Source organism: Hippoglossus stenolepis, chromosome 5 (assembly GCF_022539355.2).
Source record: "Hippoglossus stenolepis isolate QCI-W04-F060 chromosome 5, HSTE1.2, whole genome shotgun sequence".
In the NCBI taxonomy this organism is placed as follows: Eukaryota; Metazoa; Chordata; class Actinopteri; order Pleuronectiformes; family Pleuronectidae; genus Hippoglossus; species Hippoglossus stenolepis.
The window spans coordinates 5,078,455-5,103,291 of NC_061487.1; the positions used below are offsets into that span (position 1 = coordinate 5,078,455).

General features: G+C 40.9%; 2 protein-coding genes across 2 annotated transcripts; both read left to right on the top strand.

Annotated features, from left to right (window-relative positions):
- Positions 1 to 2,006: 2,006 nt before the first annotated feature.
- Positions 2,007 to 6,493, top strand: LOC118109850 (palmitoyltransferase ZDHHC23-B). Its single transcript, XM_035157280.2, has 2 exons — positions 2,007 to 2,160; positions 6,054 to 6,493. The coding sequence occupies exons 1-2, from the start codon at positions 2,117 to 2,119 to the stop codon at positions 6,325 to 6,327; spliced, it is 318 nt and encodes a 105-aa protein (XP_035013171.1). The 5' UTR covers positions 2,007 to 2,116; the 3' UTR covers positions 6,328 to 6,493.
- Positions 6,494 to 8,426: 1,933 nt separating this feature from the next.
- On the top strand, positions 8,427 to 23,194 carry LOC118109849 (peroxisomal succinyl-coenzyme A thioesterase). The gene is made up of 11 exons (XM_035157279.2): positions 8,427 to 8,515; positions 10,629 to 10,839; positions 10,979 to 11,078; positions 11,161 to 11,351; positions 12,435 to 12,604; positions 14,420 to 14,539; positions 15,662 to 15,744; positions 19,428 to 19,521; positions 21,128 to 21,208; positions 21,920 to 22,061; positions 22,144 to 23,194. Exons 2-11 carry the CDS (start codon positions 10,644 to 10,646, stop codon positions 22,278 to 22,280), a joined length of 1,314 nt encoding a protein of 437 aa, XP_035013170.1. The 5' UTR covers positions 8,427 to 8,515; positions 10,629 to 10,643; the 3' UTR covers positions 22,281 to 23,194.
- Positions 23,195 to 24,837: the final 1,643 nt, after the last annotated feature.

The window sequence follows — 24,837 nt, forward strand, 5'->3', positions numbered from 1 at the left end:
TATTCTGGGGTTGAATCAATGGGTCTATTGTGGAGCCTCAGACCAGTTCCAGGCAGTAAAACTTGACTCAGGTACGCAACCAGGCCAGAACTACTTACATAATGCAAATCACAATCAGTTTTTGGTATCAAAGACTCTCCCATCATCTTTCAGGATGAGGAAGTTGAACGTCCAGACTCCCATGGAGGTCACAATCTCAGTGTACCAGGGTCACCAGACTGAGGGGTTTGGGGATCTAGTGTCGCTGGCCTCTGTGTTGGTGGAGCGCTGGTACATGGCGCCTGGCATCCGCAGGATCCCAATCACAGAGGGTGGACTCACTGCAACTCTTTTTCTGCCCCCAGGTAGTAACAGAGTAATATCTAGAGGGAGGGGTCCATGTAACTCAGAACAGCACCAAAGTCCAACTTCACACCAGCTGGTGATAAAATGTATTGGGTGGGCGCAGTGTTGGGGGGATTATTCGCGATAAACGGGGCTTCGCTTCCTTGCAACAATGATGTTAAAACACCGCGGTAAATCGTAATCTGCGAGTGTGTATGTGTGTGTGTGTGTGTGTGTGCTCGTCTCTGTCCCTCCACATTAGTTAGTAAATGAGGCCCATTGTTCCTGGCTGTTCACACCGCTTGTTGTAACCCGTTCAATGTAGGGGTTCCGGGGTAAATGATGGTCTTCATCGTTTACCCCTCTCTTTCTCTCTCTGTCTGTCTGTTTGTGTGCTTGTAGTCGATGGGCAGATGGGGAAATCTCATCATGTGGGTGAAAAAAATCGTGGAAATTGAAACTCCAGGAGAACAGCAGGGAAATTCAAAGTATGAGCTGCATATTTGATCATTTATATCGTATATTATATGTCATTTATATCGTTTATAATCGATTTTCAGTGTGTTTTCTGGCGCGATACGCTGGCGGCGAGCGGAAAAAATAGACCAGACGCCCAAACCACCGGTGCAGAGCGCGAGCCGCCCTCGGCGCTGCGCGGCGCATTGCAGCCGATGTGAACAGCACAATTGCGTAACATGGAGGCGGAAAGGAGGCGCCCGGCTTTTCTTGGCGCTGCGCGGCGTGTAAAGTAAAGTAAAAGAACAGTGCCCGTTTTGTTGCCGCAATGCTTTACATTTAGTTGAATTACAGAGATTTTATTTTGAATTGTGTTGGGTCTGAAGATTGCATTGATTCCTCAACAGACCTCTTAAATAGCTGAAATGCTAATAAATGATTCAAACTTATATATAAAACCACACACATGAACAGTAATGAAGCAAATTCAGTTTCAACTAGGGCTACGTTGTAGCACTAATGGCCCGAGCACAGGCATTTTGAAGCCTGTTGTGGTTAATGGAGAGAGCGATCAATAGGGCCTCCCACTGTTCGGTGCTCGGGCCCTAAAAAACTCTTTGCATCCAAAGATTGATTTTTAAATGGAAACTGCTCCCAGCAAAAATGTCTTGAAATGTAAACTTGAACTAGAAAACTGGTAAACTGGGATCTGTCTCAGGCCAACCAGGAAGACAGGGTGTCTATTTGTTTGTGAGCTTTATCAGACACTTTCCTGAACTGCACACTGCCAAGAACATTAAAGATGATGATGTCAGTTTTATAAATCTCTTTATACCTCATGCACAGTTTCTGAATTGTTTCATTGTCTGCAATAGACTTACAACCTCAAAGACAAAATAATAAAATGTATATATGATGTTAATCTTCCTGTTTATTATTCACATTTACTATATAGATAGAAACTCCAGAACCAACCATGATATACTGTGAGTATACTGAATCTATTACCACCAAACTAGAATAACCCACATGATAGTCTGACCAGGAAATATTCAATAGTCTTTCAAATGTAAACTTCAAATACTACATCTACTGAGTTATTTTAAATACAGCAGGTATATGGAGCCAACATATCCAGGTCAGCTTGGGTCTCACAGATCTTTGTCTTGTGGGTCTGTGTTGTGTTTGTGTGTTTGTGTTGAGGTGTTGCAGGATAAACAGCTGTGTCGGACAGGCAAACCAACGCAGTTTCCTGCTGACCCTCTTGGTGTTCGTGCTGACCTCTCTGTATGGGATCAGTTTGGTGCTTTGCAGCATCTGTCCTCGGCAGTATGTCATGACGGCTCTCTTCTACTGCCCCGGTGTCTACAGCCAGTCCAGGTACAGCACTCTATATATCATAAATACATGTTTATGTATCATATCTTCTGTCTCATCTCAACAACTACATCAGAAGTCCACATTGAAAAAGTTCACCAAAGTAATATAAACACAAAAATTTGCTTTACTTGTTGCTATTAGATAATAGGTATGATATGATGATATTAGTAGAATTTTGATACATTGATGTATTAGAGTCATCCGTATTTGATTGTGGGAAACAGTTAAAAGATTCTATTTGGACATTTTTGACTACTTATTTAAATGTAAACGTAAAGTAACGTAACTAACGCAAAGTTACATAAGTTACGTAAAGTTACGCAAGTAACGTAAAGTTACGTAATTTGCGTAAAGTTAATGGAGCAGTGTGAGGGGAGAATGATGGATGGAGGAGAAAGGGAAAGAGGGAAGAGGGAAGTTGGGTGAGAGGTCGGAGTGAAGATGGTGATGAATGAAGAGAAGTGAGTAAAACATCTCAGCTCAGTCGGCGGCAGCGATCTGATTCTTGGTGAAGCAGTTTGCGTAACGTTCATCACTTATTCATTTGGATTTAATGGGTTTCAAATGAAGATTATATCCACTACAGTATGTTGGGAAAGCTGAATCTGTGTGCTCCCTTAATGAGATTCCTTTTATGGATCCCTCAAACTAACAAAATGCTATAAATTCTTTCAGTTAAACGTATGATTCTAATTGAATGAATGATATAGTTTCTTCAATAGTAAAATTAAATGTTAAAGGAAAAGAGTGATATTATAACTAATATTTTCCCTTTAATGTCAAACTGGCAAATGAAGATTTCACCCTCAGATACACGCACATGGCCACACCCAATTAATTCACATCACCGTAAGGGAATTGGAGAATGTGCTGAAGAAAATGGGAAATGTTGCGTGTAAAGAAAAGATTGAATGAGCTACAAACAAAGAAAAACATCAGGAAAATGAGGATGACGTTCAGTAGAATGCACCAAGAACAAATAGTCCTTTTCATTTTAATCAAACTGCACCAAATTAAAAACACTCACAGATATCACTCCCCTAAATATGAAAATTGAATGGGTTCTTCCCTGACGCATAACAAGTCCTTTCACCAAGAATCGTGGAAATCTGTCCTGTATTTTTTGTGTATTTTTGTTCATAAACAGACAAACCATCAGACACGGGTGACCACATACCTTTCTTGGCAGAGGTAAACATCAGGAAAACTAGAATGTACATTAATAAATGCTTCAAGGCCAAACTGTTCTTTTAATATCTTCGAGGTTTACCAAATTGGTCACTTTCATGTATCAGTTCCCTGAATATCCCTGATTATTTTTCATCAAACCCATGAATTATTCACTGGGAAATTGGAGAAAATAATAAAAGAACAAACACCTTATGTGACAACGTTATAGAAAGTAACAAAATAATTCCTGGATCCACCCCAAAATTCAATAGGTTCTTTCTTGGCTTATGTCCCATTCCTTCCATGACCTTTGTCAAACAAACAACGAACATGGGCGGAAACATTACCTCCTTCGTTCAGTTAAGTAAAGAGTTTGTAAATAATCAATAGAATAAATAATAAATCAAGTAAATTGATTAGAAATGTGAAGAAAATCCTTGTCAGGGACCATATTGTCTACATCTCTATAATTTGATTAAGTTCAGTCAAATGAGTGTGTGTCTATAGCCACCTGGTGCCAAGAGCTCAGTCTGGATCATTCCTGCGATCACAGCAGCCTCGACGCATGTATATATATTATATACATGTAAATCAGTCAGTGATGTAAACCTCGATAGCAAGTGCATCCCTCAGCCTCTGAAACCTGGTGTCCAAGGTTACCGTTTCCCTGGTAACCAAGAAGCGGGATGCTGCTGTGAGAGTGCTGGGTGTAAAAGGAATAAAGTTCGACTGGGGGAAGGAGGAGATGTGAGGGAGTTGACACAGACAAGTTTGGGTGAAAGAAGAATTTGACGGTGAAGATAGAAAAGAAAGACAGAGGCGGTGGGAAGACGCTGAGAGAGAAAGAACTGACGGGGGCGAGCTTAGGAAAAGAGAAATGAAGGAAGTGTAGTGATGGGATACGAGTCTGATATCAGTCAATAGGTCAGACGCAGTAACACAGAGTTGACGGGGGTCAGAGCCGCTTGACATCTTTCTCACGGCTGACATTACAGTCAGGAATTACTGATTACATGGTTTCATTTCATCATCCTGCTCCTGCCGACTCAGGGCTCCAGACTAATGTTTTTTACAAGCAGCCCATATACTCTTACTTAAAATATTAGGGGCACAAGCAGAAAATGTAGGGACACACCTTAAATCGACCCCCATAAATAGACAACTAAAGTTTTTTCTACATTGGAATTTCTTTGTCAGTTTACACGGTGGAGATGATAGTGATTGCAGCAGCATTACAGCAGGTAGAAGAGTTACAAATCAGGAAGGCCGTGGTCAGATTCATGCTCAGTAATCATGTCGTTAAAGTTATTTTCATCAAAAGTAGGCAAGATTTAGTTAATGAGATATCTGAGACTCTGTACAGATTTCAAAATATGAATATTGTGGCTACTTTTATGAAGTTACCGGCACACAGAGGAATAAAGTGGAATGAAGGGGTGGATTTATTGGCTAAGCACTAAATCATGAAGAAGTTATGGACATTTAACTTGGCAAATCAGAAGGAAAAACAATAACCAAAGGAAACATTATTATACAATGGCAGCTTGGATGTAGCTCACACAGGGAGACATCTTTATGCAGTACAGCAGGAAGTGAGCACAGTGTGGACAGCTATGGGAGCAACAATGAGGAGAACATCTTGACCGGGCCGATAGGACAAACTGAACTCAGTAACACACTGCACGTAATAAACTGACATCCTACAGGATTATGTGATTACTGCCAAATCATCAGTTGGCATTTGTCTGGATCGTTGGGACTGGGAGGCTGCAGCAGTTGCTTGGGCGCGACCGCTCACTCTCCCATGCGTGAGCTGGAATTTGTGTCAGCGCCACACAGCCAGCAGTGTGGAAGACTTCCGCAGTGTTCAGCTCTACTGTACCAGTGGCACAAACACACAGTTACGCCGGGTTACAGTAGTTACGCCGGGTTAACACCGGACGCGGAAGCGCCGCTGCGAGGCAGCGCAGCGCCGTTCTCAAGCGCGAGCGCCTGGCTGTTCACACGGGACGTGCATTTCTCCGCGCTGGTCAGCCCCATAGACTGTATATATAAGGTCAGCCCGCGATTCTGCTTTCTCCGCTTGTTGTTGTACCCGTTGAATGTCGGGGTTCGGGGGTAAATGATGGTCTTCATAGCCCCCCACCTCTCTTTCTCTCTCTGTCTGTCTGCTTGTGTGCTTGTAGTGGATGGGCAGAGGGGACATTTAATTATGTGATTGGGAAAATTAAAACTCCAGGACAACAGAAGGGAATACAAAGTATGGGATGCATATTTGATAATTTATATCATATAAAATATGTAATTTATATCGTTTAAAATCATGGGGGGAGAGGGGGAGGGGGAGCTGGCTCATTAGCATTTAAAGGAACAGGCACTCAAAACAGGTCACTCTGTGGAGGGCTGTTTTATACAGGGTAAAAAGGGTGCTGTTTTATATGATCCTTGTGGTATTTTGACCAAAGTATGTTACAGACATTTCATTAAGACCCCAAGGAACCATATCAACTTGTAAAGACCCAAGGAACCATATCAACTTGTGGTAAAATGGGCATGCTATGTCCCTTTAAATGATCCTTGTGGTATTTTGACCAAAGTATGTTACAGACATTTCATTAAGACCCCAAGGAACCATATCAACTTGTGGTAAAATGGGCATGCTATGTCCCCTTTAAAACAAAATACTTTTTTATCTTGGACTCATCATTTCTTTGTTTTCACAGCTCAGCACTTTGCTTCACGTGTGCGTGGTACAGCAGCATTGTAACAGGTGGACTGCTTTACCTCTTAGTGGTGCAAGTTAGAAATATCAGCTTCAACGTGACGGAGCGGGAGGCTCAGCTGGCTCTGAGGAACAAAACGGGCCAGAGCCGCCTGTGGGGACTCGTCATCGACACAGGAGAGTATTCTCGTGGCTTCTGTCAGAACTGGGTTGAGTTCCTCACCGTGACAGATGCTTCAGTCTCTCCTCGCTCCAGCCTCACTGACTTGGTCTAGTTTCACTTTATACTTTATCCTGATCACAGACTGTTAATGCAGCATGTCTGAAGAACTTCATCTCTAGTATTTCCTTGGATTTATCAGCTGATGACTTCCAATGCTCACTGCATTCCACCCTCTTTAATATCAAACATCACAAACTGTCTTTAACTCGGAAATAAGTTGCAGGGGAATTATCAAGTGTTGGTAAGTGTTAACTGTTTCAAAAAGTACACACTACATGTTTGTTGAATTGTCTCTTTATGAAATGAAGCTGCAGGCACTGCCATGTTATTTTACATATGTCTGTACCTGCACAAATTTAACATATCATCTGCTGTCTGACTGATTTCTATTTTGACAACTCTGTTTGAAAATGAAATAGGAAAATAATAAAAAAATGTCTGTGTAGATGTCATCAGGCCGGGCCTCTTGTCTTACATGTCTAGTTTGGACTCGATTGGACCAAATATGTCCGAGATACAGAACCTCGTGTTTTGATGGCGTGTAATCAAACTTTGACGCTACGGTCACACCGTGTGACGAAAAATCAATCTTTGAGGTAGTTTTCATCTCCATCTTGTTGTGATGACACGCATCTCCATATGAAGTTGATCTGATGAAAGCCCTGGGACAAGTACATCAAAGTAAAAATGTGGAAAATGGCCAATATGGCCACTAAAGTCAAAATGGCGGGCTTCCTGTTGCTTTTTTCCCATTGCACCTCCGACCTTTTTTGTTTGTCTGGTCATGATACACCTGGGCTACGATTTTTGTGAAGATCGGTGAAAGCTAACTGAGGGGCTTTTCCTTAGATGGCGCTGTTGAGCCATTTTTCCACGCCCATTTCAAATTACTCCAGAATACAATTACTTTTTGGGGTTTTGAATTCCCTGCAAACTTTGGTAACAATTTGAGCATGTCTAGGCCCCGAAAAAGCCCCAAAAGGGAAATACAAATCCTTTGAAATACAATAGGGCCTCCCACCGGAGGTGCTCGGGCCCTAATTAATGAAAAACATTGACTATAATATTGTTTATTGCAGATAAAGCAGGTAAGATGAACACCTGTCAGTTTTCTAACTTCACTCTTCACAATAGACTGCATCCAACAACATCCAGAATGCAAACTTTAAAAAGTGACAGTATAATGTAGTTTGCTGTTTTAGGAGGATTCACTAATGACAAGTAATACATCTGAAGTAGGCTCAGTTCAGCTCTAAAGGACTTCATGCTGTTGTCTTCACTGTCAATCATGTCCATCTTTTGTAGAGAAAGCACAAAATCCTGGTCTTGTTTAACATAGTAGCCACAACATTTGGTTACATTTTTGAGGTGGCGCAGTTCGAGCAAACTCATCCACAGAAGAACGGCAAGTATGCATACTGGTTTTAATCATATATTTTGAGTGTGAGATGGATAGTCACACACTCGATTAATATTGCTATGTAGGTCAAAAATCTTCTGTGTGTGTGTGTGTGTGTGTGTGTGTGTGTGTGTGTCAATAAACCAACAAAAACTGGTTCAAAGGTTCCATTAACCTTTACTGAGTCACTCATTCACTCAGACTAGAGACTGCTCAGGTGTTGCATTTAATGCCGGGTCCCACTGGGTGGAACGGCTTACTTTTCATTTTGGCGTCCATGTTATCAGATTAGAGCGTCCACACTGCCTGCGTGAGCAGCGGGATTCAGCTGCTGTCAAGCAGCATGAGCTGTGCCTCTTCAAGGTCTCGCCTATTTTCCCAGGGTAACGTGCGCAGTTCACAGCAGAATAGACAGTGAAGTGTTAAATATCTCACAACATAAATATTTGCAACACTTCCTACAATCCTCTCCCCATTTTTATCCACTCACCCCAACCGGGGTGACCCACAATCTGAGTCTGGTTCTGTTAGAGGTTTCTTCCAGTTAATGAGGGAGTCTTTTCCCAAGTGCTGCTCATTGTGGGAACTGTTGGGTTTCTCTATACATTTTAATTGAATTGGATACATTTTATATTCATTCCTTCGTTGCCATGTATGTTGTGAAGAACTTTGTAACCTTGTTAAGACAAGTGCTATACAAACAATTAGTATTATTGTTATTATTACACCTTATTTTGAAAACCGGATGTTGTTGAGCGTGTTACCTCACGCTACCGTCCCAAAGTCCTCCGCAGTTTGAGGATCGCTGAGGTTCGAGTGAGACTCCGCCGCCTCTCTAGAGGTAAGACTTCACCGCAACTGTCGTCTTCTAATGGGGAACTAAGAAGAAGCACAGAATAAGGTTGCTGAGCTTCCTCTGCGCTTTTCCGGCGTATTTACCATTAATGTCGGGGCGGCTGGTCTGACCACGGGAAAGCGAATCACGGAGGAGCCACAGTCAACAACCATAGCAGCTGAAAGTACTGGTCTGTGTGCGTCTGGGCGGTGTTTGAACACTTTTAGTTCGGACATCTACATCTGTGTGTGGCAACACTGGCAGCAGCACCCACTGAAGGAAGTGGGGACCAGTGTGTTGTCACTCTTCTCAACTACTACTTACGCAGTAGTAGTTTATGCATGTGACTCATTTTGAGGACTTTGATTTCAGACACTCAGATGTGTGCAGTGATTCAGATACTTTATACATGAAGCCTATAAGCTGCTTGGCCACATTAGAATCCGTTTATATGACTCTACTGACCCACAGCACACAGCCAGTGGCAGATTTAGCAATTTGTTTGCATCCGTTGTTCGCCACCTTTTTGAATCCTTATTTATCTGAGAAAGACCTACTTGTAACTTCTTCCCCAAACAACAAAACATATTAATAGTTTAACAAATGCACTCACTTATTTTCATAAACAATATGATCTCTGTAAAATAAGAATGTACCATATTGTCCATTCACATGGAAGATCTGTCATCTATTACCTTGGTTTTCAGCAGGCTCTCTGATTGATGTTACCATTTCTCTTTGTCCCTGTTTTCTGTTTTTTTATTTTCATGACTTTCGCTAGTTCATTGTCATCTGTATGAACTGAACTTTGAACTTGTTCTTTTTAAGTGTGAACTGGCTCAATACTGCTTGTCAGTTTGTGTTTACCCCCCGGAATAGTCCATTGTAGTGGGGACTGAGGGGGGAGGGGGTTGCTGAGACACAAGTTACTCATAAGTTATAGGCATTCTGATGCCGTTTTGGCATATGGATTTTTAGAATGAAATGATTAATTAACAAAAGTCAAAATAATTATTTTAACCAAAAGTTTATTAGGTGTTTTATGGGGCCCCTGGTAGTTCGGGACCCAAAGCAATTGCTGACCTTTGCCAAATGGTTAAGTCCTTCTCTGCACACAGCTGAGGAAGGAGAGTTGCTGCTGTTGTTGTTGTTGTTTCTCGATGACCAACACCCACAATTAACATGTATTAGGTTGTTTTCAAGTTTAACACATGAACAGAAGGGGATAATGAATATTACTACAAATGTCAATGTAATAATGGACCATTTCCATGCACACTAACTCTAATTAAATCATGTCACGAACTAAACATGACACACACACAGAAACAATTATGTCATTGACCAACTTGATACATACACACTTGCATGCATAGAATAAATGATGTTAACAACTTAAAGGACCAGTGTTTAAGATTTAGGTGAAAGGGATCTATTGGCACACTAGTGTGTGATGATCTAAATTATACAAATTGTGGTTTTTTTCACATTAGAATGGGCCCTTTATATTTAAATACCTTGCATTTACACTGGGAGCGGGTCCCCTCTACAGAAGCCGCCATGTTTTTTACAGTCGTTCAAACTGGACAAACTAAACAGTTTGGAGTTTTTATAACAACTGAAGGCTACCACTGGTTCTCTTTCATGTTTAGAAGGGGAGGGTGAGGTGAGGGGTATTCACCTGCAACATGCAACTTCATCACTAGATGTCACTAAATTCTACACACTGAACCTTTAACTTGACACATTCACACACACACACACACACACACACACACACACACAGACAGACTTTTAAAGCTGGTGAAAATCAGGCGCAGACAAATTACAAGGACCTTGCAATGGCATCAGTGATCAATTCCCTGGTGAAATACTTTATTATTTTATTATTATTATTTTTAGTCAGAACATGCCACGTTGGCTTTATCTTTAATGTGCTGTAATTCTTTTATTATTTTCATGTTCATAGTTTTATTGAATTTTATACCTGTTTCTGCATTTGCTCAACTGTTTGTTGTACTGATTATATAAAAATTCTTTGACTTTGGGGAACAGACATATTTTACTCTATTCTACTTTATTCGTGTTTTGACGTATTTATCTGTGATTATTTTATCAGTCTGCTCAGTTCACGATGGAAAGGAAACAATGTTGCGTGAGTCTGTCGGTCCAGCCGTCCAGAGGACAAATGGATGAGAAGTTCATTGTCCTCATGCAGAATGCCCCACCTGGTTTCAAGCTGACTGTCCACGCCTTCCACCAGTGTGAAGATAGAATCAAATGGGAGGCGTTTGGTCACTACACTGCTGATGCCACTGGGACTGTGAACGGTACATGCTTCAAGACATAGACATAGAAAATGAAGGAAAATTATTTGAACGTGTCTGATGAAACATTTAATAAAATGCTGGAATTGCAAATAACGAATAAACATGAAAATTATAGTTTTTTCACACTCTTTACTTCCAGTTTCAGAGGATCTCAGTCTGGGTGGGACATATTCAGGGGTTGAACCAATGGGTCTATTGTGGAGCCTCATACCAGTTCCAGGCAGCAAACCTGGACTCAGGTACGCAAGCAGGCCAGAACTACTTACATAATGCCAATCACAATCAGTTATTGGTATCAAAGACTCTCCCATCTTCTTTCAGGATGAGGAAGTTGAACGTCCAGACTCCCATGGAGGTCACAATCTCAGTGTACCAGGGTCACCAGACTGAGGGGTTTGTGGATCTAGTGTCGCTGGCCTCTGTGTTGGTGGAGCGCTGGCACATGGCGCCTGGCATCCGCAGGATCCCAATCACAGAGGGTGGACTCACTGCAACTCTTTTTCTGCCCCCAGGTAGGATAAGATTATAGTCTGGTGGTGTGAGGGAGGTGTCTATGTAGCTAAGACTAGCATCACTTGCTGCAGTAGGGAACCAGTGTAGTGAAAGGAGAAGAGGAGATTCAGCTAAAGGAGCTGGCAGCTGCAGTGATGATCGAGGAGAATTACAGTTCATCATCCAGGGTCACGACTCAATTGTGCACTGTCTGATTTGACACCACCACAGCTGTCAATAGACAGGTCCTACTTTCCCGCTTTCCCCCTTAAGTATTGTGAGTTCAGTTTTACTAGGATGTTTGCCTCCACCTGAGTGTCAGAGGAAGTCCTCAGCATAAGGGCACCTGTATTGAAGGAGAAGAGGAAGAGACCTAGGGCTGAGCATTATGGAACTGCTGTTATCCGGATGCATGGTTCAGACAGGTTCAAGTTAAGGTTCATAGTCAGGTTAAACAGAATGTTTTTCATCGCGGACCTCAGTGCAACAAAGAACAGACCTTCACTGTTTTCAGACATGAACTCCGGAGGATGTCCACTAAATGGGGTCCGGACATTAAAGCACTCGTACCCTTAAAGCAGCTTTAGGGTAAGAGTGAGCTTGCATACCCTAACTAAATCCAAAAAGCCCTTTTATGGTTGTATCCACTGACTAACATCCATATTACATTGTGTGCTCCTGCTGAAATAAGGTGTTGTGATGTATGGTGGGTGTAGATCTGTCTGATATTTACATAAATTATATCGTCGCTGATTTTGCAGCCAATATTTTTCATCCTTAAATATGTCTTTGTTAATGTCTTATATGGTTTGTTTCTGTTTGTAGGATATTTGAGGTTGTGACAGATGGCAGTAATGACATAATGTTTAACCATTCATACTGAAAGATGCAGACAAACAAAATGTTTGTCCAATGCCTAACGGGGAGCATCAAAGTTCAGCTTCAATAAGTTGTGACTTACTTGCTGGTACTATTGCTCTAATCATATCAAAAGCCCTCAAAATACATACATCAAATATAGGCCAGAGAAGTAAGAACCTCATAAATGTATAAAGTCATTTTAATGTAAATTGACTCTTTTGGGTGTTTTGAATCATCTGAAGGACCTGGACCTTTCCCTGGTATCTTGGACCTGTGGGGGGGTGGAGGGAAGTTGGTGGAGTACCGCTCAGCGCTGTTGGCCTGCCATGGCTTTGCGTCCCTTGCTCTTGACTACCTGACAAATAAAGTCACCATTGAAACTGGGAATTTCGTGGACAACAAGTACTTTGAGGTAAACCTGAGTGTCTTAGTGTCCAAAAATAACGTTTACCCACTAATTGCACAAATGTCTCTGTCATTCTCTCTGTCTGCCTCTGTATGTGGAACACATATCTTCTAAATCATTCATCCAACCAGCTTCACACTTGGTATGTGTATTGTTAATGGCCCAGGGAAGAGCAGTGTCGAATTTGTTGTGCGATTTGGACACATGATATCTTCAGTATTAATAAAAATTGAATAAACATGTGACTTGCGCTCTGTAGCAGTATGTGGGGGCGGGGCAGTGTGTCTTCAGTCTGCGGACTGAGTTGAACATGTCTTCTTCTACATCCTTGGACTTGTTTGCTATTCTCCTAAGGTGATTAGAACACCTTAGGCCAACGTTCTGTGATCGAATTTGTGGTCGTATCATCAGATCTGAGGCTGTGTGTTCTGGACACTCGGGTGAAGAGAGGAGCAAAGCTATTAAGAAATCACTAACTGCTGGTGAGTTGGATCAGATGACAGGGAAGGCTGCAAGACAGACCTGGAACACTTAAAGGAATAGTTCACCAAAAATGAAAATTCACTCATTATCTACTCACCCCTACGCCGATGGAGGGGTGGGTGAAGTGTTTTAATCCACAAAACACTGCTGGAGTTTCAGGGGTAAACAGTGTAGCAGCCGAATCCAATACAACTGAAGATATTAGGGACTTATCTTCCACTTACACCGGGTTTTAAAACCTAAATGTCCGTTGATGTCCATTCAAACACTTCACCCACCCCTCCATCGGCATAGGGGTGAGTAGATAATCAGTAAATTATCCTTTTTGATCCCTTTAAACATGTTATTTGGGTGCATCAGGAACAGCTGACAAAGGCCACTGTCAGTCGGGTCCTCAACTCCCACCTCCGGAAGACTTTTTTATGCATTCCAAAGGAGGTATCCTAGTGGGCATGCTCAGGGCCTCCATCCAGATCATTGGTGTTGTCAAGAAGGCTACCCAAGAACCTGCTAGTGGACACCAGCGGTGAAGGCCCTCCTGTATCAGCCAAGACCACAGAAGCAGCGGCTTGGGTGGGGGATGAGTGGGAGGAGTTCAGAGAGGCCATGGAGAAGGAATTTTGGTTGGCCTCAAGGAAGTTCTGGCAAACCAGCTCAGGAGGGGAAAGCAGTGCTTGGCCCAGACCTTGTCAGGTCAGGGAGGAGAACTGCTGACCCAGACCGGGGACATTGTGGGACATGAAACCCACATGTCCTTTCGGGATGAGGCAGATTTCAAGTAGTGCCCCGAAAAAAAGTTTTCAAAAAGTTTTTTCCAGGGCACTACTTGAAAAGGTTTACAGGCTCCAATGTTCAATGTATGGATTAGTTTCTTTATTCTAGTCATTGCTGCTGCAGCAAGGACTCGCAGCAGTGAACCATGCACTCTGTATACATTCACAAAAAACATAACCCACTAGAGGACAGAGAAAGACTGAAAAAGGAGGTCCAATTTCTCAATCCTAGGTTCCTCCCATATTAGGGCCCTGTTAACTTAGGGCCCCACCTTTCCTTTCATTATGATGGTACTGAAAAGGTCAAAATAACGAAAATGTAGCATGGTGCTCCAGCCTCTATTGCTTTTATTCTGATCATTAAAATCTGAGAATGATTGCTTAATGTCAGTGCATAAAGTATTGCATAAAGTCTTAACTGTTAACTATGTTAGCGGCCTGGCTTTATCAGCAGTTCGTATTTTTGATTTTAATTTGTTCATCCATCATAAATTCTGTGATATGAGAATGTGATATGAGTTATAAGAAGCCATGCAAATTTTACAACTATGTTTTACTGCTGCAGACGGCCTACAATGTCCTGCAGCAGCATCCTCAGGTCCTTGGCAGCAGGATCGCCATGGTGGGACTTTCCTTAGGCTGCGCTATCACCTTCAAAATGGCTGTTTATTCTGACGTTTTTAAGGTAAGACAAGCAGTGTTTCATACAGAAGTAGATTTTATCTTTGACAGTAGACTGGTCAAGTGTTTTGCCGAGGTCTGCCTGCTTGCATGCTAGGATGGAGGATGGTTAAAAACTGGTCAAATACATGTTTGACAGTTGACCATCAGCAGCCTCAGAATATCCCCGACTATGACAGACAGGTCAATTTGTTTGTGTGAGAGAGAGAGAGAGCAACAGTGTGGCAAAGAGTTCTACTTGACAATGAAGCAACGATGCAAATCACTTAGAGATCTTCATGGTATTATGAGAACATTCAGATCACTGTGAAACTAAGGCAAGATAAATTAGACTATGGTGTACAAATACTTTTGGGTCATTGTGAAACTGTCGTGTGTTAGTGCAGCAATGTACATGTACTTGCCTCATTATAACACTCTTAACATGTATGACCAGCGAACATTTCCCATTGGGCTAATGGTAAAAGACTGGATTTTTGGTATTAGCATAATAGTGTAGATACAAATGTCCGTGGAATTTTGATTGAGCCATGCTGAACATTTATAGCTAGTATGTGTTAACCTGTCCCATTAAATATTGGAACAGATCTGGAAGACTGGGTGTGGCAGTTGACCACGCCACGGGGCTGTCATCACAGCAGCCAGAGACAAACTATTCAGGTTTTCGCATCTTTTATGAAAACCAAAACACACACGTGAACAAACACAAATAAACTGACCTAAAGGGACTAGCTTTGTAGCTTTGCAGCTTTGCAGCTCAGTGTCTCTGAGTGTTCTCTGAGTGTTCTCTGAGTGTTCCCCAGTTCTCCATGAGGCAGCTCAGTTGCTGCCTTTTAAGTGTGAGGATCGATCATTTAACAGCTCTCACCTGTGCTGATTGACCCTTGGGTGCCGGTGAAGGGGCTCTCCCAGCCCCCTCACCTCCACATTGGGCGAACTCAGAAATGTTTTTTTTTTTTCTTTCTTTAGCATGGCAAGATAAGGCTCTTTAGTGTCACTTATTGAAACTTGTTCTCAAAAGACTTCTGCCAAGGTTTTCTTTCTTAGCTGATCCTATGTAAATATTTACAAACACATATTTATATACCTATATAAATAATATGAATTGTGTCTGTGTGTCTCCCAGCTCAGGTGTGCGGTGTGTATCAGTGGGAGTCATGTGCAGCCAGTTGGTGGATCTTTGGAACAAATTATGGATTTTTTTAAGGAGTAAGTTGTTGTCTGTGACTCAAAGGTTTCTGTTCAAGAATTCAACAATTACAGCCTCCCCAAACAAACAATGCTCCATCAGGAGACTGGCATTATATTAGGAAGAATGGCAAGGCCTTAGAAGAGTCATCTACTGCAATTAGTTTTTATTTTCTTACCAAATACTAACCATATTCAAAAAGAGATCAAGAATTAAAAAGGGTTGGTGATCCCAGCCAAAGGAAACAAAAGTTTGAGAAGTTACTGAGCCAGCCACGCAACTGGCCATCGCACCAAGCTCATCCCCTTAAATTACCAAAGGAAAAGGAAAACCGATTACTGAAGACCTCCACCAATTGTGTCCTTTTCTATTTAATACAATTCAATCCAATGTTATTTGTATGGAACCAAATCACAGTATCTCAAGAAACGTAAGGCTGAGGCTTTAGAATAATAGAGAGAAACCAGCCAGTTCCCACAATGAGCAAACACTTGAGACTGTGGGGAGAAAAAAATCCAGTTTACAGAGTCCAAACTATCTCAAAACACTCATTCTTGATCTACTAAAACTCTCTTAATATTTTAGCCCCCTGTCTTCAAAATCAACACCCCAGGCAAACTAAGCTTCTCCTCCAGTATCCCTCCAACACTGAGAGCTATACTTTTGTCTCAGTTGACTTTGGCTGAAGATATCGAGCCGAACTGGACAAAGGATGAGCAAATCATCTGCATATGCTGAAGAGTCAGTCCCCGAAGGTCAGATCTAAGTTTGTCTAATAAGATTCAAGATTAGGGCTGCACGATATTAGGAAAACATGCGATATTCAATATCATTGTTGAATATCGCGATGATTACATGATGCAATAAATAAACAAATGCTGAGGTATACAGTGTTAAAGTCTGTCTGCTTTGGTTTCACTGCTAACATAGACCTCATACAATAGGTGGTCTATGCAAACACTGAAAAAAAGAGAAGCATTATTTCCATTCCAAATTTCACCTGCTATGGATGCAGGGAGAGGTTTTTAGCTCTATTAGTAATTCACTGCTCCTCTGTGTCTCTATCATTCGCGCTGCGCCAACCGCATCAAGCCAAACCGAGCGCGCCCCGACATCTCCTCCTGCTTTGTGTGTGTCTGTGTGTGTGTGTGTGTGTGTGTGTGTGTGTGTGTGTGTGTGTGTGTGTGTGTGTGTGTGTGTGTGTGTGTGTGTGTGTGTGTGTGTGTGTGTGTGTGTGTGTGTGTGTGTGAGAGAGACGGCTGATGGATGCGTGCTCGCTGAAGAAAGATTTAACTCTATCACTCTTGTGTCTTCATCAAATTTAAGGATTTTAACAGAGTCACAATGTGAAATGCAGTCATTTGTGTACAGTGAATACAGGAGCGGTGATTGAACGCAACCCTGAGGGGACTGCCTGTGTTGTATACTGTAGAAATTCTAAGATCCAATGACATAAAGAATGATTAACACCTTACCTTAATTTATCAAAAGGTTTTGTAGGTAAAATGGTATTAAAAGCAGAGCTGTAGTCCACAAAGAGAACCTGTGCGTATGCGGGAGAGGCTTCTAAGTTCTGCAGGATGGAATGGAGAAAAAGTAAAGGATCTATTGGCAGAAATTGAATATAAGATAATCCTTGTGATTTTTTCACGAGTGTGTTTTATCTAAATTGTATGAATTGTTGTTTTTTACACAATTTTATATTTAAATACTTTATATTTACATCGGTAGCGGGTCCTCTCTACGGAGGCCACCATGTTTTTTTTACGGTAGCCCAGACTGGACAAACTAAACAGCCTTTGAGTTTTTATGACAACTGAAGGTTTCCGCAGGTTCTCTCTCATGTTTGAAAGTGGGATTCTGCTACAAAATGCAACTTTACCACTAGATGTCACTAAATTCTACACAGTCAACCGTTAAGAGACCTGTTGAAGAAATCAGTGAAGACTGTAGTGAGTTCATCTGCACAACATTTTAGTGTGACAGGATACAAAGTCAGAGCAGCAGGCTCCCTACCTTCATACTCGTCTATGACAAAGGGGGGAGTTAGGGAGCTGGCCATTAAGCTGGCCATTATGGGCTGTATCTTATTTGGCTATTTTTAAGCGACAATAGAATCATGCTGGCTGTCAGGCAGCTTGGGTTCATCATGACTGAGACTGTTTTTATAATTTGTGATCTGAAAACTGTCATTGGCCTTGAGTTTGTTTTCCAATTTGTACTTGTAGTCAGCTTTAGCTTTCCTGACAGCTCTCTCGAAATCATATTTGGACGATAATATTAAGGCTAGAAGGCTTCAAAAGAAAAAAACTGTACAACAATCCAGACACGGAGCCGCCTTTTGAATCTGAAAGGGAGCGTTCAAACTATCGCTAATCTTTAGCTGCTAAAGATTAGGGTAACCCTAACCCGGTTTTATATTGAGACCTATATAATGTGCTAAAGTTTAGCACATTATATAGGTCTCAATATAAAACCGTAATTTTAGCAATAAAACCAGAGCAACAACTAAATGCATCTAATGTGAGCCATAAAAACTCATGCTCAAACTCAATGCAATTTTAGGCCCAACAGTTTACTGATTTCTAAAAAGTCACAAAATGACAGCCAGTGCCTCCTCCTCTATATCCTGAGATTTAAAAAGGTCACTGTAAAACCTGACTTTTTGCTCACAGACTCCAGTCTGCTCAATCAGCTCCTGCCCAGAGTCAGACTTTGGATGTGAGTGATCCTCTTCTGTCCATTCTTAAGTTCCAGACCAAAGAAAAATTGTGAGGATAAAGGAATAAAGCAATCTACATTTAGCTGTCCAACAACAAAATAAATGCAAACCAAAGTATAATCCAAGTAAATTTTTGGAGGAATATCAAAACACGGTGTAAATTCAATAATAATAAATAAATAAAACACCTTTTGAAAAAGGTATCTTAAAATAATGTGCTTAATTTGAGAAAAAAAAAAATTAAGTTTCCCCTTTCCTTCTTTTTTCTTAATATATAACTACATATATAAACAATCTTAACAAATATGAACAACTAAGCAGCTTTAACTTTCCTCTTTGTTCCTAATTTCTCTTGTTCAGTGAGAGAAGTGAACTCTACCTGGTGCTGCCAGGATTTACCACCGTAAAGGCGCAAAAAGCTGCGCAGGTTAAATTAACACTACCGTAATCGTGAGTAAAGGTGCACAAGTTCAAATAGAAATGCTCCGTAAAAATCTAATAACAGTTCTGGGTCTGTATAGAACGGCTTCTGGGTCCGGTCCGGTCCGGACTGTGGGCTACCTATAGGTGACCTATGCTAGATGATAGTGGGCGTTTTTTTCAGCTTGCAATTATCAAAAATCGGATTACCTGTTTTGATATTTCTCCAAGTTTTTTTCCTTCAACAGAACCTTATTAAAATGTCAATAAGCACTGCTAGGTTTTAAGTTTTATAAAACCAGAACCTGCGACAAGTGAGTGATCAGAAAGAGGAATTATGTTTAAAACAGTTAAAACAATCACGTCTGGCAATAGACAGTCATTTATCTTTAGCATGTGTCCAAGTGTATTGTCTGTTTCTTATGGAAACCTCTCCACACGTCACACAACTCCTGAGCCTCCATTAGGTGCAGCAGGTGAATTCCCACCATTTAATATATATTTGTCAATTGTTTCATTTAAAACATCTAAAAAACAAATCTCTCTTTTGGGTCCAATCAGAAACGCTTGGAAGACTCGTGTCACTGAGGAGAACCAGACGATCTTGCGAGACCTGCTGCTGCCCATTCCTGCCGACACCTCATTTAAAGCAGACGTGAGTTCCACCGGTGTCTCTGTCTGATTCCCTTGTTGTTGAGTTTTTTAATAGTTTTTTTTCATGTCAAAAATAATAAAAATAAATGTTCATTGGCAGTTGCAGTCAGCTGTAGTTGTAGTTCACAAGTTTGCATGATGTGCTTTCCCTCATGGAGTCATTTGTTTCGACCATACGCTGAAGAAGCAAAGTACTTTTGGTTAAATTTACATAGAAGATTACAAGATAAAGGGGGGGGGGAGACAGAAGCCTCTATCTTATTAATGTTTAGATTTCACAAATTTAGAAAATAAAACATTGACATGGAGAAAATAACATGACTGCCAATGAGGTTCAATAGACTAATAACATTTGTGTGATAAAAACAATAATAATGATTTTACCATCAAGATGTGTGTATGTGTTCACATGTGTGTGGGTGTGGTATAGTTTTATACATCTATAATGGTTCTTAAATCAATAGTTAAAACAAAACATATCTCCATGATAAGAACGCAGGAAAAAATGGTCAAATGATATTTTAAGTAATTTTGTAACATTTGATTGGAGAACAGTTCTTTGCCACCTGTGAAAAGGTATTTTATGATTTGGCTCCCTTAAGTCTTTAAAAAACTAATCTCTTCAAGTAGGGGTGTGCGATATATATCGTCTAAGATAATATCTTAATTGTTGTTTTAACGATGTGCGAGCTCATGTTATGGAGATAATGATGATCTATGCGCCACGCAAATATATTTGGCTGATCAGATGGAGCCCTGCTGCTAAATGAACGACATTCAAATCATTGACGGGTCTCTGACTCGCCACAGTTGAAAAGTTGATTTGTTTGTCGCCACAATATCAACACTGATCATCACATAATGATCGATTCTTTTATCAATAAGAATAAGAGTTCTCTCTCTCTCTCTCACACACAAACACACGCAGACACACATACTCATACTCACAAACAAACAGTGTGATCAGACACATCTGTAAACTCAGTCTGGGTAAAAACAACACACTTATTAACTTAGTAAAAGTATGGAGCTGGAGGAGGGGGCGGGGAGCGTCTCCATTTGGTTTGACGCAGTCGGAGCAGCGCACAGCGCGAATGATAGAGACACAGCGGAGCAGTAAATTACTGATAGCGCTGCTAAAGACTGTAAAAAAAATAAATTTCACGGTCCAAACATGTAAGAAAAGACCCACATTAACTCTGTAACTGGACTTAGTGGAGCTGTGTATGGCTCCCTGGTGTCTGCCCCGGACTTGGTGGCGCTGTGACCGGGCTGTGCGCCTTCTCCTGGCTGTGGAGCTGTCTGTGGTTTATAGCCAGGGACTGTTTATGTTTATTTATCGCAAGTTATATCGTCATCGCGATATTAAACAACGTTTTCGATACCGCATGTTTTCTTAATATCGCACACCAAATTCTGCAAGTGAGAAATCGAGGAGAAGACCTGAAGATCAATGAGTTTCATAAATGCTAACCCATTAATTTGCTTTATGTAAATTTTGAAGTTCTCAGGATTATTCCCTACAATTGCTGGTATCTTGAAAATACAAAACACATTTTAAAATGATGTCTCAAATTCAATACTTGCTACTGTTTGTCTCTGAGCAGGTGGGACGACTCCAGTGTCCTCTGTTGCTGGTTGTAGGTGAGGATGATCAGAACTGGCCAGCCTACGAGTCTGCCATGGACGTGAGTTTACTACGTTAACATTATGTCCTGTGTGAAGAAATGATGTAAGATTAAAGGACTGTAGTCAGGTTAGAAAGCAGGATGGAAGAAATTGGATAAATATTTTCAGGGATATACATGTGGACGATATTCCAGCACGGTACAAACCAACCTGTGCTTTTGTCCTGATCCTGAAGCAGCAGCGTTGCTGACACATTTAACCTACCAAAATCCAACCTATTTCGCTACTTTCAGAGAAGAAATTTCTTACAAAATCAATTTCCAGAATTTACAGTCTCTAAGTGGCCTGGGAGCAGATTTGTGGTTGGAACTGTCAGACAAGAAGTGGTAGACTGTGCCAGCCTTATACAATGTAAGATCTTACTGTAAGATCTGACTGTTTTACAAATATATTTCCAGGCACATGTGATATGAAAACCATTGTGGACAATCACCTGCAAGCTTGCGCCATATGTTTTGGACTTATCACCATCTATCAGATCATTTAATAATGCTCTATTGCCTTTTTATTTTTCAATATATTTCTTTTTTATTTTGTTATTCAGCGGGAGGGTTAGGGTGTACACAAACAATGCAATGTTGCAAAACTCAAAAAAACATTTTCTAAAAAAGAAACCACTAATTTATCAATTACATTCAAGGATTCCCATTGATAAATGAAATCAAATGCATCCTGAAACCATCTGACAAATGTGAGATTTGTACTTCCAGATCCAGGAGATGATGGAGGGAGCAGGGAACAGCCACCTGCTGACTGTCCTGTCATACCCAAACACTGGTCACCTTATTGAACCTCCATTCACGCCGCACACCAGAGCCAGCAACTTTAAATCAGTCTCCTCACGTCATAAGTGTGGGTACACCTTCAGACTGAGAAACTGTGGATGATAAAAGATATCAACTGGTGTTTTAAGAGTTGCCTTTTGTCTTTACAGTAACAGCTTTGTGGGGCGGAGAGAAGGTGGCACACTCTCATGCTCAGGAAGACGCCTGGAGGAAGATGCTGCTCTTTCTGAGGGAGAATCTGTATGCTGGCAGAAACCCTGTTCTAACCTCTTTTTCCCACCTGTGATGAAGTTGATAACTAAAAGAAATGGAGTTGCTAAGTGAGATAAATTATTTCAGTCTGAGGTTATGGATGTAAAAATCCCTTTAATTGTTACCCAAAAACAATTTTATATGTCTCACAGCTGAAGCACATTTATGGCATGAAACCTTCTTGACTGAATCATCAGTACAAAAGATGAATAACCTTTAGAAAACACACTCATCAAGCACTTTGTCAGGAATACTGATACACCTGCTTAATCATGCAGTTATCTCATCAGCCAGACAGCAGCCTGATGCGTAAAATCATTCACCCAGAGGTCAGAAGCTTTACTTAATGTTCACATCGTCACATTGTTCATTTATATGTGTTAAAACCAAAACACATGTTGATTTGCATAGCACACTCAGACATAATCAAGTGAAACATATGCTCATTGATAACATGAGCGCCCTGTCGTGTGAAAGATGCACCACAACACTGGTAGCTGCAATTTTCCCATCCTGACATAACATCTGAGAAAGTAACAGCAGTTGGCTGCTTGCCAAAAACTTTGTTTAGTTGGAAGTCTGAACACATCTACATCTCATTGTCAAGATGGCTGGCCAAGGGGGAGTAATGGTCTTAAAGCCTCATTTGTCTGTTATGATTTACCAATGTATGTTTTTTTCTGAGAATTTTATTCAAGAATTTTCACACTTTTTGGTTGATAAATAACTACAGAATACATTTGCTGTGGAGATCTGATTATGAAACTGTCATCCATCCTCTTTTAAATGTTATCTGACTGACATACTAATAAGTCATTACATTAATTCAATAATTAAATAACCACTGCAAGTCTCATCAGCATCTTACTTATTCCTGTAAACCTGCATTAACTATTTGTTCTTCACCTGCCAGAACCCTCATCTCCCCAATAAATATTTGCTTTATTATTCTTACTTTTGTCATCATTGCTGTACAATTTGTGTCAGTTTATTTTTCTTCTCAAAAATAAGAGCAAAAAAGATGTGACTTTCATTTTAGTTAATCAAAACTCTACTAAATACTCAGAGATGACAAGGGACTCTACATGCTAGTCCATGATGCACACAAGTAGATGTGCTGGGTCAACAGGTAGGTCACACATTAACAAACCCTTCCAGGGAAAGAAATCTTTAAAACAAATGTCTGCCCTCCGTTGGCTTCTTTCTCGTTTATTTTTTCTTTTCTTTCCTTATTGTCTGACTTTACGTTTGTTTTCCTGACGTATTGAATATCACTTCTCCAGCAGTCAGTCACTCACTTCGATTGCGTGCGGCCAGGACTAAACCATTCATTTGTGGTTGAGACAGGTAGGAAGCCTCCACTATTTGGATAAGAATTTCAGTCAATCTATCGATGCTTTCAGCAATTTTCATTAAGTACTTACAAATTAAATTAATACTATAAATTATTATTATTCTTTTTTCGTGTCTTCAAGGTGGTAGCTCCGCCTTTGTGGAATGCTCTTCCTTTGGACATACATTCAGCAGTCTCTATTGCTGCCTTTAAAAAGCAGTTTATAAAAAGCATAATTATATTATTATCCCATTATAACAACCAGTCTGACAGCTGAATCATGATGGTTACACAACTGCTCCTAGTCTCTGAAATGAGCATCAACAACGAACATAAGGGATAACTTAACACTAACTTTAACCACATTTATTCACAGTGTTACATGAAATAATAAAGTAAGACGACATTGTAGTAATTCAAAGTTTTTTGTGTCATATATACCTGATTTTCAACATCGTCTTTTCCAAAAGACGAAACATCTTCCCACCAACATTATTGATAAAAGCAATTGTAGTGTGTGTGTGTGTGTGTGCGTGTGCGTGTGCGCGCGCGCGCTTGTGTGTGGGGGGGGACCTAGGTCACACAGGTTAGTCAACTACCACAGGGCGAGAGTCGGTTTCAGGTTAAAAGGAAAATAACTATTTAACAACAATAATTACCAATTCAACAGAAACTAAAAATGTCAAACACTAGGATCAATTACACTAATGACATCAAAGTAGCACTTTGGCAGGGTAATGAGGACAGGCCCGGGGCTTACCATGGTGGCAGGGAACCCAAAAGGGAAGGGTCCATAAACTAACCACCTGTGACACTGCCCTCCAAAAAAAGAGATCAGGAGGAAAACACCACCACCAGGGATTGGGTTGCCTCCTGAGGCCCGGAGCACCTGACCGACAAGGAGAAGAGAGAGATAGAAACTGGCCAAAGTGCTAGACATAACTGGTATAACATATCATTTTAGAAATAAAATCTTATTTCATTGTACATATATCCACTCAGCATCTACTCATACACACGCGCGCGCACGCACGCACGCACACACACAGCTTTGTACACATCATGCCACAGCCAGCTCTCTGTACTCACCAGTGGCATTAGACTATTTGGCTCTGTTGCAACTTAGGTCAGAGGCAGGCAATACAATCTTATTCCATTTTTCCCAGACTGTGGTCAATGGTCTTTTTTGCTTAGGAATGCTCCAAACTGGTTGAAATGACCTGCAAGTGTTGAGCTGGCTGATTTCTTCAAATACTGA